Source organism: Schistocerca nitens, chromosome 2 (assembly GCF_023898315.1).
Source record: "Schistocerca nitens isolate TAMUIC-IGC-003100 chromosome 2, iqSchNite1.1, whole genome shotgun sequence".
Taxonomy (NCBI): domain Eukaryota; kingdom Metazoa; phylum Arthropoda; class Insecta; order Orthoptera; family Acrididae; genus Schistocerca; species Schistocerca nitens.
Genome location: NC_064615.1, coordinates 318,691,489 through 318,709,989, shown reverse-complemented (window position 1 = coordinate 318,709,989; position 18,501 = coordinate 318,691,489). Strand labels below are relative to the sequence as shown.

General features: G+C 38.7%; 1 protein-coding gene across 2 annotated transcripts in view; it reads left to right on the top strand.

Moving 5' to 3' along the window:
- Window positions 1-9,869, top strand: part of LOC126236099 (uncharacterized) — a 363,570-nt gene extending 353,701 nt beyond the window's left edge. The window contains exons 2-3 of one of the 2 annotated variants that reach the window (XM_049945168.1): window positions 847-1,041; window positions 9,139-9,869. In XM_049945168.1, coding sequence (XP_049801125.1) covers window positions 847-1,041; window positions 9,139-9,275 — 332 coding nt within the window. In that variant the 3' untranslated portion in view covers window positions 9,276-9,869. The remainder of the gene's footprint in view (window positions 1-846; window positions 1,042-9,138) is intronic. The other variant, XM_049945169.1, reaches the window with a different exon arrangement.
- Window positions 9,870-18,501: the final 8,632 nt, after the last annotated feature.

Below are 18,501 nucleotides of genomic sequence, written 5' to 3'. Positions count from 1 at the left end.
GGGACTGTATGAAGCGTCGTCTCACGCGGTCTGCACGTCCAGCACGAACGCTGGTCCAACTGAGGCGCCAGGTGGAAATGGCATGGCAAGCCGTTCCACAGGACTACATCCAGCATCTCTACGATCGTCTCCATGGGAGAATAGCAGCCTGCATTGCTGCGAAATGTGGATATACACTGTACTAGTGTCGACATTGTGCATGCTCTGTTGCCTGTGGTTCTGTCAGTGTGATCATGTGTTGTATCTGACCCCAGGAATGTGTCAATAAAGTTTCCCCTTCCTGGGACAATGAATTCACGGTGTTCTTATTTCAATTTCCAGGAGTGTATATAAAGTGTGGTACGCTGAGAATAATTACCTAAGAGAAGAACTGGGAGTTCATAATAATGAAAAACAGGTTACAGCAATTACTGTGCATGCCTGAATCTAGGATAGCCAAAACAGTTTGGCTGTACAAACCGGTAAATCGACGAAGACAGGATGCCCCCGGGAAAGTTGGCCTTACCGAGACGGAACAGGCCAAAATTCTTTAATCCGGTGCTAATAATTGTCTACTTTCGTGATTTATGTGACTTGGGTATCCATCTGTACAGTTATCTGTACATCATGAGTGGTATATTCCGAGGTAGACTGCAACCCAAGTACTGTATCTTCTTTGCAAGAAGGTTAGCAACGTCACGTGTTTGGTTGACCAACTGAAAACAACGCGTTTAAGTTTAAACAATTCTTAGGAGGTCGTCAGAACACGTTGGCTACAGTTTCCACGAACAGCTGTTTTAATTACTTTTCGTTTACTGTTGTGTATATTAGATTGTATTTTAATGATGACGTCTCGGTGTGTTGCAGTCGTGAAGATGCTGTCGGTGATGGAGCAGGCAGGTGACCCGGTGCAGGAGTTCCTGACGTCCGGGCGCACTGGCCGGCGTAACGCGCTGCCAGACATTCTGGGCGAGCATGCGGCCACCACCACTGCAGACCTGTCACACTGCTTACAGAAGCTCACCACGGCTGATCTTGATGGGAGACACCCCTCAACTTCTGGTAAACACCCCTATACCCCACCCCCCAAAAAAAAACACACACACACACACACACACACACACACACACACACACACACACACACACACACACACACACTTATGAGGCAAGGTTGGAAAGTAACACACAATAATTTTGTTACCTAAAAGTTTAGTAGATAACAAAAAAAAAAATCACAAATTAACTTACATCCATTACTTACTTTCCTTCATGGTCACCAGTGTTCACAACATATTTCTTCTGTCGTGGTACAAGTTTCAATATACCATGTTCGTAGAAGTCAGTTTGGTTGGAGTATAGTCATGGGACCAAACAGATGAACGTCCAACAGTGCAAGGTCTGGACAACGTGGGCGCAAGCATTGTCACAAACAAGTTTGATACCATCAGCATTAATGTTGTGGTGTTTGTCATGCAGGACGTAACGCAACCTAAGTTTTAATCTAGGCTGCAGCATTTACAGTGGTCCAGTGTACAGCAGAGTTCACCAATAACACACCCTGCATATCCCAGAACGCTGACACAAGCACTTTTCTAGTAGACTGAGTCTCTCTGAATTTTTTTCGTACTAGGGAACCGTCATGTTTCCACTCTATAGAGGTCTGCTTGGTTTGAAGCATGTAGGGGTTCAAATGGCTCTAAGCACTATGGGACTTAACATCTGAGGTCATCAGTCCTCTAGACTTGGAAACTACTTAAACCTAACTAACCTAAGGACATCACACACATCCATGCCCGAGGCAGGATTCGAACCTGTGACTGTAGCAGGCGCGTGGTCCCGGACTGAAGCACCTAGAACTGTTCAGCCACAGCGGCCGGCTGAAGCGTGTAGTGGTATGCCCACAACTCGTCCCTAGTGATGATTCCTTTCAGAAACTCACGTCCTGCGACATGATACGTTAAGTGACCCGAGCTTATCATTCACTGGCCCTTTTGGTTGCTTGTCAGATTCTTAGGCACACAGCGAGCACTAACTTTACAAAATTTCAGTGTCATGAACAGTATTGTACACCACACCATAGGAAATGTTGAACTGCTGCAGTAAGATTCGCAGTTGCATCTGCCGGTCATTCAAAATGCCTGCCTCAATGGCTCCAAAATTCTTCAGGGCTGCAGCTATTCCTGGCCACCCGGAGTATGGCAAATCTCTTAAGGTTTACATGACCCTCTAGGAACAATGCACACCACCTGGAGACTTTGCTATGGACAATAGTTGTCCCCGTACTTGTCACATGTTTCCCTCTGAATTTCACATAGTTTATGCCCTTACATCAGACTACACTTTGCTGCTCTTCCCATGTTGACGACAGTCACATGGATGCCATATTTGTTTCATAGTTAAAGCTTCTCTTACTAGAGCTGCACATGAAAACTAAATGCCCTCTGTAGTACCAACTTCAAACTATATTGTTGAGAAATTTCAGCGTTCCAGCTGCAGTACCGAGGAAGAAAAAAAAAAAATTGTTACTTTCTAATCCTTCATCACTGCCTTTGAAGGTGTCTACTGTGATGCACCAAAAATATTTATGCTAGACCAGTACAAATATACCTTGGGTCATCATTTTGTGCAATAACAAAATACAGCATGAGATCAATAACCGAACTAATAAATCAACTGGGTTCTGTCATCAAGTTTGGAATCTACTTCGGAACAAATGAGTCCCCGTAAAATTGAAACAGATCCTCCTCCTCATCCTCCTCCTCCTCCTCCTCCTCCTCCTCCTCCTCATCATCATCATCATCATCATCATGTATCTTATCCCCATAACAATGTCTGGCCTAAAGACCTGCAGAACAACCAAACTGGCCAGTAACAGACTGCCAGCTGCAGAAATGAAAGTTTTATGAATTATGGTTCAGAAAACTAGGAAGAATAGGTAAAAAATTAAAAAATCAGGGAAGGAACTGGACTGTACACGTCCTTGAAAATAAAAGGTGACAAGGGCCCATTTGAGATTGTTTGGCTATGTTAAATGAGTGGTCAAGGGAAAGATAACAAAACAGTGGCTACACACAAGTTGGACAGATAGGAAGACAAAGGAAGTGTTGACCGGACCAACTGAAGCAAATATAGGAACAAGAGTAGTCAACTGGGATACAGTTGAAATCAGCCTGGTGAACGACTTGGTTAACTGTGATGCCAGTTTCAGTTTGGACAAATCGCACACTGTGGCCCTCATTTGGATTGGCTCTCAAAGACTTTTCTATAGTGGTGTTCCATTTGTAGGGAATTATATTGGCAGGTTACACACATTTGATCACTAAGTCTATTTATCAGCCAGCTGGAAAAAAGTTGATGTAAACTACTTTATCAACCAGTAAATATCTCTGAGGTCTTAACTGTCTGGACTGCATGTGTCATTGGACAGCCAAGTGTAAATAGACAAAAACATATGCTGCAGCTTCAGTACGTAGGCTAATTCTGAAGATAATTGGAAGGTTTCAGATTTTATCATACAGCCTCCATTTAAACAGTGTTTAACAGAAAGTAATCAGAAACTGCCATTTTATAATTGCCAAAGCAGTTACAATCCCATTAGTATGCAGTATCAGTTATCTTTATTACACCAGAACATTCCGGGACTTAGAAATAAAGTTGATGAACTACTCATTTGTATCGATGAAATGAATTCATCTAACCAAATTGACATAATCTGCCTCTCTGAACATCAAGTGACCACTGATATAGATATGTTAGACATTTCAGGATTTAAGCTAGCTTCCTACTTCTGCAGAGTAGATATGGATGGAGGAGGAGTTGCCACATTTATCAAAATCTGCCATAAATTCAAGAACATTGACATTAAAAAATTCTGTTTAGAGCAGCATCTAGAAGCATGTGCAACAGAAGTAGAGTTCCATAACAGATCCTATATAATAATAACTATTTACCGAGCACCTGCAGGAAATTATAATCTATTCTTAGATCATCTAGAAGCTCTTTTGGGTTATTTAACAGAAAGAAACAAAGAAATTTTGATTGCTGGTGACTTTAATACAGATTTTCTAATGCAATCTTCCAGCAAACATTCACTGCAGTTAGTAATGTTGTCTTTTAATCTAACTCACACTGTAAACTTTCCAACTAGGATCACTAAATCCTCAATAATATATTTTTATAGACAAATCAAAGGAACAAAATCATATCATAAAACTAGTTATAAATGGACTATCAGATCATGACATGCAGCTCCTTGTTTTAGATGTAAATTCTAAGCAGATTATCAAGACTGCTAAATCTGAGTACAGATATGAACTGGAAAGATGTTTATAATGCTCATGACATGAATGGAAAAATATAACACATTCATGAACAATGTCAGTACCATGTTTGAAAACTGCTTTCCTCTAAAAGTTACTCAAATTAAACAGAAGTCTATAATAAAACCATGGATTACACAAGGAATAAAGATTTCCTGTAAGACAAAAAGGAAAATGTATCTGTCAACCAAGAATAGCTCCAGTGCTGATGATTTAGCTAAATACAAGGAATACTGTAAAACATTAAAAAAAGTAATTCAGATGTCTAAACAAATGCACTATGAGAAGAAGATAGCAATGTCAGGGAACAAAATAAAAACAATGTGGGATATAGTGTCAGGGAACAAAATAAAAACAATATGGGATATAGTGAAAGAGCAGACTGGTAGAACCAGGAGGGAACAGGAGCAAATAGCACTAAGGGTAGATGACATATTAGTAACTGATGAGCATAGTGTGGCAAATCTATTTAACAAGTACTTTATATCCGTTATTGATAGAATGGGACTTTCAGGATCAGTAAACAATGCCCTTGAATATCTGAAACTAGCCTTCACAAACAGCTTCAAGTACATGAATATATCACTCACTTCACCAAAAGAAATAGCTTCCATCATAAAATCTTTAAAAACAAAGCATTCTAGTGGGTACGATGAAATATCAACAAAGTTAATTAAGGCATGTTCTTGTGAGTTTAGTACAATTCTAAGTTACTTGTGTAACCAGTCAGTTATAACTGGGACATTTCCTGACTGGCTAAAATATGCAGATGTTAAACCTCTATTCAAGAAAGGGGATAAAGAGATACCATCAAACTACAGACCGATTTCACTTTTGCCAGCATTCTCAAAAATTTTAGAAAAAGTAATGTACAGGCAGCTGCTCAACTATCTGACCACAAATAACATATTATCAAGAACAGAGTTTGGATTTCTGAAGGGTTCTGATATCGAGAAGGCTATTTACACCTACAGTGAAAATGTACTTAATTCATTAAATAACAAATTACAAGCAGCAGGTATTTTCTGTGATTTGTCAAAGGCATTTGATTGTGTGAACCACAACATCCTTTTAAGTAAATTAGAATTCTATGGTGTCACGGGCAGTGTTGCAAAATGGTTCAAATCATACCTCACTAACAGGAAACAAAGGGTGTCAGTGCAAGGGACTAGTGAATTAAGTCATCAGTTATCATCAGAATGGGAAGAAATTACATGTGGTGTCCCACAAGGATCCATCTTAGGGCCATTGCTTTTTCTTGTGTACATTAATGATCTCTCATCAGTTACACTGCCAGAAACAGAGTTCGTTTTGTTTGCAGATGACACAAGTATTGCAATAAATAGTATGTCAAGTGTAGTTCTAGAAAGATCTGCTAATGATATTTTCATGGATATTAATAAATGGTTTAAAGCCAACGCACTGACATTAAACTTTGAAAAGACTCACTATATGCAATTCAGAACCTGTAAGAGGTTTCCACCCAACATATGCATAAAATACGAAGAAGAGCAGATAGAAGAGGTTGACAGTCTTAAATTCCTGGGATTACAACTTGATAATAAATTCAGTTGGGAAGAGCACACCACAGAACTGCAGAAACGCCTTAACAAATCTGTATTTGCAATTCGAGTGTTAGCAGACATAGGCGACATAAAAATGAAAAAGCTTGCATACTTTGCCTACTTTAATTCCATAATGTCATATGGTATAATATTTTGGGGTAACTCTTAAAGTCGAACAAAAGTTTTAAGAGTCCAAAAGCGTGTAATACGTATTATTTGTGGAGTAAATTCACGGACGTCCTGTAGAAACCTCTTCAAAGAACTGGGTATACTAACTACTGCCTCTCAGTATATTTACTCATTAATGAAATTTGTCCTAAATAATATATCTCTTTTTCCAACAAACAGCTCAGTTCATGCATACAATACCAGGAACAAAAATGATCTCCACAAGGACTTAAAAGCACTTACTTTAGTTCAAAAAGGGGTCCACTACTCAGGAACACTCATCTTCAGTAATTTGCCAGTAAACATAAAAAATTTAGTTACAAATAAAGATCAGTTTAAAAGGAGCCTGAAAGACTTACTAGTGGCCAACGCCTTCTACTCCATTGACGAATTTTTTAATAGAAACAAATGATGTATTGTATATACTCATACTATTAGTATTGTTATTTCAGCTTAAAATAAATAAATTGACATCTTCCACATCTACGAGGATCTCCTCAGCACGGATCTATGGAACGGAAAACTAATCTAATCTATTCTCCAAGTATCAGTGGAAGAATTTAGTTTTTTACAATGCAATGTCTGAAACCTAATGGATTGGTCAGTGCACATTAGAACATACAGATGCACATCAAGGAGGGCCTCTGTTTTATAAGAGTATAAACTTTGAATAATTTTCAGGCACTTCATTATCTACATCCACTTCCTATTCAAATAAATCTCCATCACACATGTCGAGAAATATTGGTGATGGTAGTTGTGGTCATCATCATCAGGATCATACATTCATTTCACAAGCTATAACCTCCACTACATTGTGTCACACTTTAAGGCTATTATTTGACAAAAAATTAATCATTGGTAACTCATGTAACCAGTATTACAGTCTTACAAAATAATAATTGTAACAAATTCAAAAAATAATTTAGTTTTATGACCAAAATGCAAGTGAACCTTTTCCTTTTTACCCCTCATTTTATCCTTCAGGGGTAATTACTCCCAGGTTGGCAACTACAGGTGTATAATGACTTTTTGACATAGAGTGCACAACACTGTCAATGCAATGGAAGATATTACCTGCTTCATTAAAAAAAAAAAAAAAAAAAAATAAATCGATGTTGCAGATAATATTGTAATTTTGTAACTTAACCTGTGTCAACACAAGCTATGAAGTTATAAAATCGCAATAAAACAATTTTTCCAGATAAAAAATGTTCCATGGGATGGAAAATAAATATTGGTCACCTGCATAGCTAAAATGTGAAGACCAAAACAAATCGTAACCCTTAAAATGTTGACTGCCACATGCATAGTGACGGATGTTTAACTGCCAGACCCACGGCATTAGGCTCTGTTGTGGCTGCTACCAACCACATGACAGTCTACTTGTTGAGTAACTATACAGACTGTGGTGTTAGCCTTTTTGGGGCATTCGAAATTTTTATTGTCAATTCATTTGTCCAGTCAGTAAATCTCAAGAGGTGCATGTGCTGCAGTCAAGGATGTCATATAGGCAGCCTGAACAAAGAAAAGGCTGTCCTGTTGAGCACTAATGTTTTTCCAGCCATCACTCCAGCAGGCCATGACTTCACACAAGTGTCTGTTGTAAAATGCAGTGCACGAGGTATCTCACTATTCATTCCCAAGACTTATTAAAGGACAAAGCTCTACTGGCCTACTAGATTGTCTCATGCTCGTGCCATTGCCAATTACTACATTCATGCAGTGCTGCATCTTAGTCACCACTTATTGAATTCTTTCTTTGCTGGGTCGTAAGTTGGTTTTCCCCTTTGTAAAGTTGATGCTATGAGTGAGTATATATCCTTTGAGCAGTTAACATTGTGCACCCTGTAAGTTCCTTGGCTGTTATCTGCAATGAAACAAGTTAACAAAAGTCAGCCAATTCAGAACAGTGATCACATTTATTCAACAACGCCACACAACATTTTTCATAATATTTATTGGATCTTGTATAAGCATGTGTACATCCATGTTGACTTGCTTTCTCTGACATGTTGCTGCAGCATGCTGGTGGATCCCTAAATCCAGCCCCTTGTTGTGACAAACACAAAAAGCAATGCATTCCCACCTTCATGCAAAGAACCACATATACCTGGAAATGGAAACATTTTAATCCTGCAAGTACCTTTGTCGTTGCTGGTCCAGCACTCCTTGGAGAAAGGATGTGGTAGAGAATGGCTTAGCTGTAGTGTAAGTGTTGTTTTCAGAATGAATCTTTCGCTCTACAGTATTGCTCTTGACACTGTGATAATTCATAACAGGACATTTTATACATTGAGTTGCCAAAAAAGTCTCATCCACTGTGTAATTGCATTTCTCACCAGTGATACAATGGATGAGCAATGAGTGTGCGCACTGTGTGTACTGTCAATCATTTTATTCATTGAGATTAAGTAATTATTATTTCAACAAGATGTGTGATGTAACGAGTGTACAGCCCATAATCCTAACATACTGAGAATATATGTATCAATGTGTTCAGTGTCAGTCTATCCAAGAATACAAACAAGTTTGTATGTATATTTGTGTTACTGTGAAGAAAATTCGAATTTTTGTGTGGCACTGAAACAGGGTCTAAGTGCTGAAACGTGGAATGAAACAAACAAGCAAAGACAAGTGGAAGAAAGCAGAAGTTGCATAATATGATTGCAGAAAAGGGCGTCTAACTTTTTGTTGGTTCTGTTGCATTTTGTTAATGCAAAAAATTATCTTTAATAAAAAGCAAGATTTTGCACTTGCTCCAATATGCAGCATGCTAGAAGAAATCTACAATGCAGTGAAGATCTTATACACTTGTATTGCAGGTCTAGCAACCTATGTCTTGCATTTGTATCTACCACCTAACTAAGCATTGGAGAAAATGGTTGAATCTTGGCCCTGAGTTAGAGAAATGGTTTAACAGTTGCCCAGAACAAATCCCTTTTCTCCAGAAAATAATAAGGACAACAGAATGTTCTAAAAATTGAGAGATGCATAGAGAGAGGATGAAATAATTTTAGCATCTTTCACTAATACAGTAAAATATTAAGAAATGTTCTGCATTTTATTAATATTGTATCACACGCATGATAACTGCTGTTACAGGAGTCACCTGCCAGGGGGCAGTTGCGAGTACGAGTACTGCTGCGAATGGGAGTGGGACTGCTTCAGATGGAGCCTCATCAGGAGTATCAAACATGGAGACTGACATTAGCCAATCTGGCAGCAATGTGCACAGTTAATGTGGCAGTTTATGAACAGTTGGTGTGACCCTGCTGTGAAAATTTTAATTTAATTTTTGTATACACCGTTGTATCAAGTCTGTTAATTTTGTGATAAAATACTTGTCAAAAGCTGCTACATGTAAAACCAGCTTCACTAGGTTGACATTAAGCACATATTGAACAATTAAGCTTAATTATTTGTATGAGACTGTGAGTGTGGTGGCAGCATCTGTGGCATATTCCTTTCAGTACCACTTCAATACAATGTTAGTTAGAAGTAAATTTAGTTTCCTCTGTTGTTTGTGGAACAGTGCCAAAACTTTATTTGAAAATAAATAAGTATGTGATGTGTCTAATGTTTTACCAACTTACAAACCAGGTAAAAGTGTTATTTGTGATGCAAAAAAGATATTGCTTGTGTTGAAAATAAGTAATTTTGTTACTGGACAAGTAAATTTTAAAAAAAATTTGTCATAATGTGCAAGTAGTTTTTTAATCTTTGTCAGGCTGAAGCAGATGCAGATGAGAAATTCAAACTAAATAATCTTATGTTAAGAATTGTGACATTTTAAAATTTGTTGACAGCATAATTAGAGATTCTTAATAAACAAAATAAACATGTATACTCCACTGTGTAACACCAATTCTAGTACTTGTGTATTATGTGATTTACCTGAGGACTTACTGGAGACTTTTAACCATTTTCTTTCCCTCACAGCTTCATTGCTGTCCAACATCAGCTGAATCAATATTAAAAGTGGAAAGAAATAAAGACAATGTTTCATATTTACTAACAAAATAGGTAGTACACTCTTCTATATACGAACTTTGACTGATTATTGGTGATGATTATAAAGCAAATCAGTTAACAAATGGTGGAAGAAACTAAGATCCATACAGTATTGTGGTAGGTCTGGGACTTACTTCCTGTGGACAGCTACCCCACTCTATGCAAACTGTTCAGGCCCTGTGCTAATTAAAAACCAGTTGTCAACTTCAGTTGAAATTGCCTATGTTAATTTCCAGAAACCATTTACAAGAAAAATTTATAAACGGTATGCTCTCCTTTACATCCCAGTACTGCAGCTTGAATAAAATGACTTTGTGATTGGCAGATTACAATAGTGGGGTTGGGGGTGGGGGCTGTGTCACTGGCATTCAGCAAGCAACACTTGACAAGGCTCTTCAGGAACATAAAAAATAGGCAACACAGCAAGAACTGATTGGCTGGTGGCTGGCGACTGGCTCCTACCACCTGCCCCACAACGTCAAGTTATTTAAATCTAAGTGTAGGCAGGCTTGCGGAAACAATTTTCATTAATAGCTTCCTTGAATGCTCATTTTATACGGATATAGATCATCTCCAGACCTGAAGGAATAATGAAATAAAGAGTAAAATAAATACTGTACAAAAAGAAAAAAATGAAAAAGAAAACCAGCTACTGCAAAAAATAGCTTGTCAGTGGGTGCTGTTAATTGTGTGGCGCACACAGTTCAAACTGAGGAAATTGACAACAATTAAACGAAATACAATCATACTGTACAGTGGTTCCCAACCTTTCTCAGACCATTACCCCTAAGTGCAATGACATGTTAGCTATTCCTCCCTTCCCCAGTCTGACTCCAAACCTGCACCCCACCGTCAACATTGACATCTACCTAAACTTTAGAATGATAAAGGATTATTGGTTTAAGGGCATTTATGGTGTCATCTGCTCTTCTGCTGCTATTGGCATTTCATTTTAGTTTGCCGTTAGCCAATCGGGTGATAGTAGACAATAGTCCGTGAGAAATTCCGAATCTCGTGACTTGTTTCAGTGTATTATATAAACTGAATACTTTTGCTTTTGACACGAATTGTCTGGGACTGACTGTTATTTATCTGCCTGTTATCGATTATAATGTTGTTCCTGATATATGTTACTGAAGGAAAACTGGCTGTGGTGACGAACCTGTTGTAGCACAGTCGGATGACAATTTTGAAAACTTTTTAGGATATTTTTGAAAGCCTCAATTTCCAAAGTTGTGGTTACACAGGATCCTAAGGGTAAAAACATTTACAGAATTTCCTGTTCTGTACGACAGCATTCTGCATAACATACTCAATTATGCCGCATTTATACATTCAATATCATGACAACATTTATCAAACAGTATTTTCTCATTGGTTCCACTATCTTTTTAATCATGCAACTCCTCATTTGTCCTGTTCACTTCTCATCATTAACCGTGCAAACAGTTTCCAACTACAGCATACAATGCAAAAGTCACCAGCACATAAGTGCACTTCTACTGACTTTCTTTGAGCACTTTCGTATTTAAAATGACAAAAGGCAAATGATATCTAGTTTTTGTAGGTGTTTTATCAAAACTCAGACTAATAAATCAGTGACACAATTGGTTTGAACAAGCTTTTCTATAGACTGCTGGAGCAATCCTCCATTCATTGCAAGTGTTACTTAAAACCACTACTTAGAAAATAAAAGTAAATATCCATATTGAGGATAGGTGCTTGGTACAAAACCTGCTTCCTGCACACCACTCCTCTTCCTAGCGACACTTGCATCAACACACTGTGCACCACCAATTAAAATTATCCAAATTAAAATGTGTGCAGAGTACTTAGTTAAGAAGCAGGGGGTCCAGCAATCAACTTTACAAAAAGAAGGCCTAACAGAAATTGGAAGACTTCAGGCTGTCAGTGTTTTGTGTGTTTCCCTTGCCATTAATACTAATATTAATTCTGGTATCCTGGTTGGACAATTTCTACAGCCCGCCAGAAGGCATGGATGTAGATGACAGCCACTAGGTGGGCCCCTATAACCTGTGAGCACTGCTGTCACCACCACAGCACTGTGTGCTGGCTATGCCTGCCACGCCAGCCTATCAGCACTCACAGTGGGCCCTATAAAGCCAGCAGCGCATGGGCTCTGAAGTCAGTCGTGTTCTGACTGCGCTCTCGTGTTGTTCATCGAACTCTGAGAAGGCATTTTCATGAGATATTTAAGCACATGTGATGTGTTTGTCTCAATTTTACTGTGATAGGTGCATGTACAGAGTACGAAGTATGCATTAGTGGGTGGACTGTGTGAGGAAGATGTTTCTACATTTGTTTCACAAGCTGTGAGCCCTGCAACATTGTTTCATATATTAGTGTTAGTGTTTGAAGAAAAAAATGTAATAATTTGTAACTTACGTATTCAGTAACGTATTCTTACAAAATTGTGATAATGCAGGACCCAGCAGAGTGAATACTAGGTTGTGAGTCACATGGTACAGTGTCACTTTTGTGCCTTCATGAAATAAGTATGCACTTGTTGCATTGAGGAAGGGTGGTTATTTGTAATATTATGGCCTCGAGTGTTCAGAGGTTTGAGGCATATTTAAAAAGTAACGAGCACCCTCATCACTGTTCAGTGACTTTCTTCACCCTTTTGAGTTGAAATGACATGATGAAGTCTCAGATTATCTCATGTTTATATGATTGCTGCAAAAACTCAGGACTACTGCATTTTGTGCAAAGAACAAAAGTCCAGGCACCAAAGCGTACAGCATACAGCAGACTGTGCACACAGTGGAGGAGGCACATAAAGCAGTTGTCCCAAGTTCTCACTCTTCTGCTGCCAGATTTGCTTAGGTAATAACAATGTCAGAGCAAACCCTTTGGCGTGTCATCTGTGACAACCTGCGCTTACACCCGTACAAATTGCAGGTCACATAGAAACTAATCAAACAAGATAAAATTGCTTGATGAAACAAGGCCTTGCATTTCCTGGAGCTTTTTGCAGCCAGCCCACAGATGTGAAACAACATACCACTATCAGGCCTATTTTCATCTAAACGGAGGTGTAAACGAACAGGTTTAAAGCAGTGGACATGACGTAGTCAAACTAATGCTTGTTGGCTGCATGAGCACTCGTGTACTGTGAATGGGTTACTGTGTGGTGCAGCGTGGCTTTGTTTGACACCATCGGTCAATATTTTTTTAGGGTATTTAGGATCATGCAGTAACAGTTTCTAGTGATTGCTCTGTCCAATTTTAAATGATTTCTCCTTCCAGTGATGTTAGACATAGTTTAAACAGGATGGGGCAGCTCGTAGGGCCCACGAGTCCATGAATGTCTTGTGGCGTCAATTAAGGTTGATTGGTTTCCAGATTTGGAGACATTCACTGGCCAGCAAGGTTGCCCAATTTGACTGCCACTGATTTCTTGTTGTGTGAATACTAGAAGAATCAAGTGTATGCTACACATCCTCATACCACGGCTGAACTCGAAACGATACATACACCTGTGAAAGGGAACCCCATTGAACATGCTGAATTGGGTGATGGAAGATTTTGTTTGCCTCCTGGAGGAATTCACGGAACGTGATGGTAACCATCTGTGTGGTGTTACATTCAAAACCAAGTAAAGAGCATACATACATATATATGGTACACATTTTTCTTTGTTTTCATTGTTTGTCAATTTGTTTCAAAATTCTGTTCCTTTTTATATCCTCTTATTCATTCTACACAACCCTGTACTAAAAATCTTTGATAAATAAGTTAGTTTTATGACCGAAACACAATTGAACCTTTCTGTTTTTATCCCTCAGGGGGGTAATTATCCCAAGGTTGGGAACAACAGATTTAATACAACAGAACAAAAGGCATAATTGATACCAATTTTACTAAGTCATGAAGCAGTGGTAGAGCACATCCTAATACATAAACACAAGATTATATATGAACATACAGAAATTCTGGCTCAAGCTTTTCAATCTGTTGGAACTTTGTGATTAGAGAAGCAGTGGAAATTAGACATGGGCTAACTACTTCAATGGACACACACATGTATGAATTTAGCAAAGCATGGATGTGTGGATTCGATCAAGCTAACAGAGAGAGACTTCACGTAGTTTACTGACACTGCAAGTGCTACTAGACAGGGAGCAGAAATGTAATCTGTAATCACAGAGGGCCCATCTCAATGTGTGCCACATCCCTGACATAATCTAGCCAATCTGATGTCACCATCTTGGCGTAAAAGGGGGGCCTCGCCAGTTTCATGACTGTCAGAATCAGCCCTGGAGGCACTAATCAAAAGCTTGGTATTTTATCTGAATTTGACACAGTAAGTTAACTGAGAACTTTTGTATCCAAGAACTCCCTCATGGTAGACTAAGTAACAACATCCCAAGTGAATCTGTGTGAAGCAAGCGCACAAAAAGGGACTGAAGGCTGGTAATGCCAAGGCATGTCTGATGTGAAGGTAGCCCCCTTATGGGGACACTCATCACTTTAGGCCTCATTCTTGGTGCTATCTGGCAGCAGCACAAGCTGGATTTGGGCAAGAAACAGTGCTGTTAGTGGTGATACCTGGCAGCATCTTTTCATGCTCCTTTTCATTGCAGATGGTGAGGTGAGATACAGGTGTGCCATATAATGCACATAACTTTGTTATGGGAGGTATTACTAGCCATCTCCAGTGCCTCAGGGACCAGGTACTCGATGGCAATGGTGAGGTAGACATGTGGCAGCTCATATAGTGGATCTGGTGAACACCTGCCCAAAGCGCCTGACACACTGGGATAACAGGAAAAAAGTAAAAATAGATTGTAGATAATACATGTTCAGCTGGGAAATACGGCAGTGTTTGTCAAGGCACCAAACAAGTTGGTTAGTTAGACTTACTGTTAATAGTTTATGCAGAGGAACTTACAATTTTAAGTTCCTTGAACCTTCATCAGCTAGCTAGAAATTCTTCTTAACAAAATCCTCAGTATACCTTAGATTAAAAAAATTGTCAATTTCAGCCTAAAAAGCTATGGCTTCTGATTCTGGAAATCAAATATTTTATTCCACAGGCACCACAGAATATATTATGTGGTTGATGTCTGTAAAATCTGTCTTATCATGACATCACTGGTTATGTTGAATTCCACACAATAAGATCAGGTGTAGGTAGAGTCTAAGGAAATTAGAGGAAAAGAACCTTCTCAGCTACTGGCCGAAGAAAACCACACGGAGAAGAGTATAAAATTGTGATTATTTTGAATGAATAATGTTTCCACTTCGGGTGCCCTTTTTTGAATCTCACTTGCGTATTATTGATTCTAGAAAATCAATTTAGTCTGTTCCTGAGAAGATAGAGATGACACACTTACTGCATCTTGTTCTAATATCTAATAAGAAATTTATAACAGGTGCATTTATTCAAAGAGACTAATGGTTGTGTTCTTATTGTGTTAATGACTTGTGAAATTTCAGTGTGTCAGTAGTAGTAGTAATAGTAGTATGTTCTGCAACTATGACAGTAATTTCATGAAAAAACTTATTATTCATGAGTGTAGCAATTACATTTTTTCACTTGTTCAAGCAAATATATTAAAAGAAGTTGGAACTAATCATTTGCCTGAGAAAAAGTTCCACTCAATATCTCTCAAGCTGGCCTATCAGCTCCCTAGTCCTGAATTGGTAGAAATTGGTAGCCTTTGGAAGACTTTAGCCAGTAATAATTTTCTTTTTGGCGGCAGCCAGCATTACCTAGCTGACAATAGTATGGAGTTAGTCGTTGTTGACTGTTGTGTTACTGTAGTGTGTGTCACTCTGTTTAATGCTGTTTCCTTTCCTGGTGATAAGTGTACATCTCTGTTGCAGTTAGGATCTCTATTAAACAAGTCACTACACAAGACAATTTCAGTTTTGATTATGAACAACATGTAAGAGATGTTTACTTCCATGTGTTACTTATGCTTTTGTGGAAGCATGAGCCACAGATTAAAGTGCCTACACTGTGGGAAGCAGGCAGGGCTTGTCCTCCATGTTGTCCCCGCACTTTGCAGTCTATGTGGACACCAGGATCGCTTCCTCCACTTGCCACAACTCTCCTGTGGTATCGACCAACTCACAGTTAACACATTGTACATCAGATGGCAGCTGTCTAAGGTATCATCCAGGTTCATAATATAAGTAGTATTCTGTAATTTGGCATAACTCAGATAAAATCTGATTATTCATCAATTTTCAGTGTGTGCACAAGACTGATTTATAGGCAAAGTGTATTAGGTCTGTGTGGAGCCTTGAACATAATTTGTACTTTTCATACATCTTGTGATCACTTATGATGTGTGATATTTTTGGGTCTTTCTACAATATTTCAGTACTGTGTCCTTCAGAAGGCTTCTTGCTGTATCAGTGTAGCAAATCTCAAGTATACCTATTGTGTATTTAGTTGGCAGTCCTTTCTCTGGAAGCCTACAGGATCTGTAAGCATATTTTATGTTTGAGGGAGGGAGGGAGAGAGAGAGAGAGAGAGAGAGAGAGAGAGAGAGAGAGAGAGAGAACTGTAGTGAAGTATGGAGGAGAAGGGGTCTTCTCATGCAAAATGGAAAGGATGGGGGAAACCCCTCCCACATTACTAATTATTACAAAGTGTTGGTGTGGACAGCAGTGAAAACTTGTATATCTTCACTGGAACATGGCTGTGGTGCTGTCTAAAGGTGAGCAGCTATCAGCCAGTGTTACTCTCAGACAAGGGTGTATAAGGACAGTGTTTGCATTCATAGCCACAAAATGGTAAACTTTGTGTGTTACTGTATAATCAGGCATTTACAAGGGCTGCATAAAGGTTGATCCGTTCTGATTGTAATGAATGACAAAACATGTTGATCAAGCACTTCTTATCATTATTGCATCAAAATTCGCAAATCAAAATAAACATGTTCCCCATTTAATGTATAAACTACTTGGCTGTTTGGCAGTGCATGTACAGTGGGTTGATGACAGATGAGCGACTTACTGGCTGCCAATGAAATATTAATTTATGTCAAAAATACTACAACTAACATGGTCATGTTCAAGTACAGAAGAGCACTCAAGAAAGTACAAAGATCCTTACCTCTTTCAACCAGCTATTCTGTCGAGCACTAACCACATTTTTCATGAAAACAGATAGTGGTCGCTGAAAAGCATGCAGTACAATGAGTCAGTTGAAGCAAAGCATACACAGCACTAAGAAAAGAAAATGTACAATGTGTAAACATAAATACACTGTTCACTATAGGTAAAGGAAATAGTTTGTAGATTGGTCACTAAAAACCTCTTGGGGTACACGAATAGTGACCCCACACTCCATTCCGTCATAACCAGGGTGTACTCCTTCAGTCTCGCTCTACTGTGTTGTGGCTCACTGCCACTGGGTCCAAGTCTCTTTTAGTTGACACCATTTAGGCAACTTGCGTGTTGGTGATGATGAAATGATGATGACAACACAACACCCAGTCCCAGAGTGGAGAAAGTCCCTGGCTCAGCCGGGAATTGAAACTGGGTCTCTGCTGGCATCCAGCCATGTTGACACTACAGCAACTGAGGCGGATACAGGTGAACATTTACGATAGGATGAGTATCCATCATCTCCCATTATCGTTTGCTCTAACAATCCTATTATAGAACACTGGTCATTTACATGCAAAGAAAGTTTTTGTTTGGTTCCCTGCAAGGACTGTGAACTGTTTGTCTCTGTATGATATCAAACAGTGTTGGATCTATGTTATTGTCCAGAAATTAATCACTTACACAGGTCTGCAAAATAATATTTTTTGAAAGTTGTTTGAAATTTGATAACTGACTTTTATGTATTTTTCAGCACCGATTTCAAAACTGCAATCCATTTGTTTTATCATGTCAGGTTTTCTCACAAAGAAGGGAGTATTTTTGGGTATAATAACAAAATTTAATCAATTTATCACATTTTTTATTGTATTTATAAATCATGTTCTAAACTACACTTCCATCTCTCTTTAAACTCAGTCCTTATAATAATGCTTTCACTTTCTGTCGAAGCTTCTTTTATTGCTTTTCCGGCTGTGGACTCGAGGATCATCTCTTTTTATCATCCAGCACTAGTTCGTTATCATGTTGATGTTCCATCTTCCTTGATATCTTCTTTCCATTTCTTTGATGTCTTGGTGGAATCTTTCACATTGCACTTCACTTACATCACCAAGGTTTGCAGGGAAGTAGTCAAATGTGAGTGGAGAAAATGAACATTAATGCTCATGTTACAGCCCAGCTTCTTAAAGTTTTCAAGCATGTCTGCGACGATTGTCTTGTAGTTTAAATCTCTTCTGTTTCCATTTTGTCCACAAAGTTGGGATCTGTCATTAGCTTTCTAATGTCTGGTCCGACAAAGATTCCATCCTTTACCTTTGCCTTGGATAAACCAGGAAACTGTCCACAAAGATATCTGAAACACTCCCC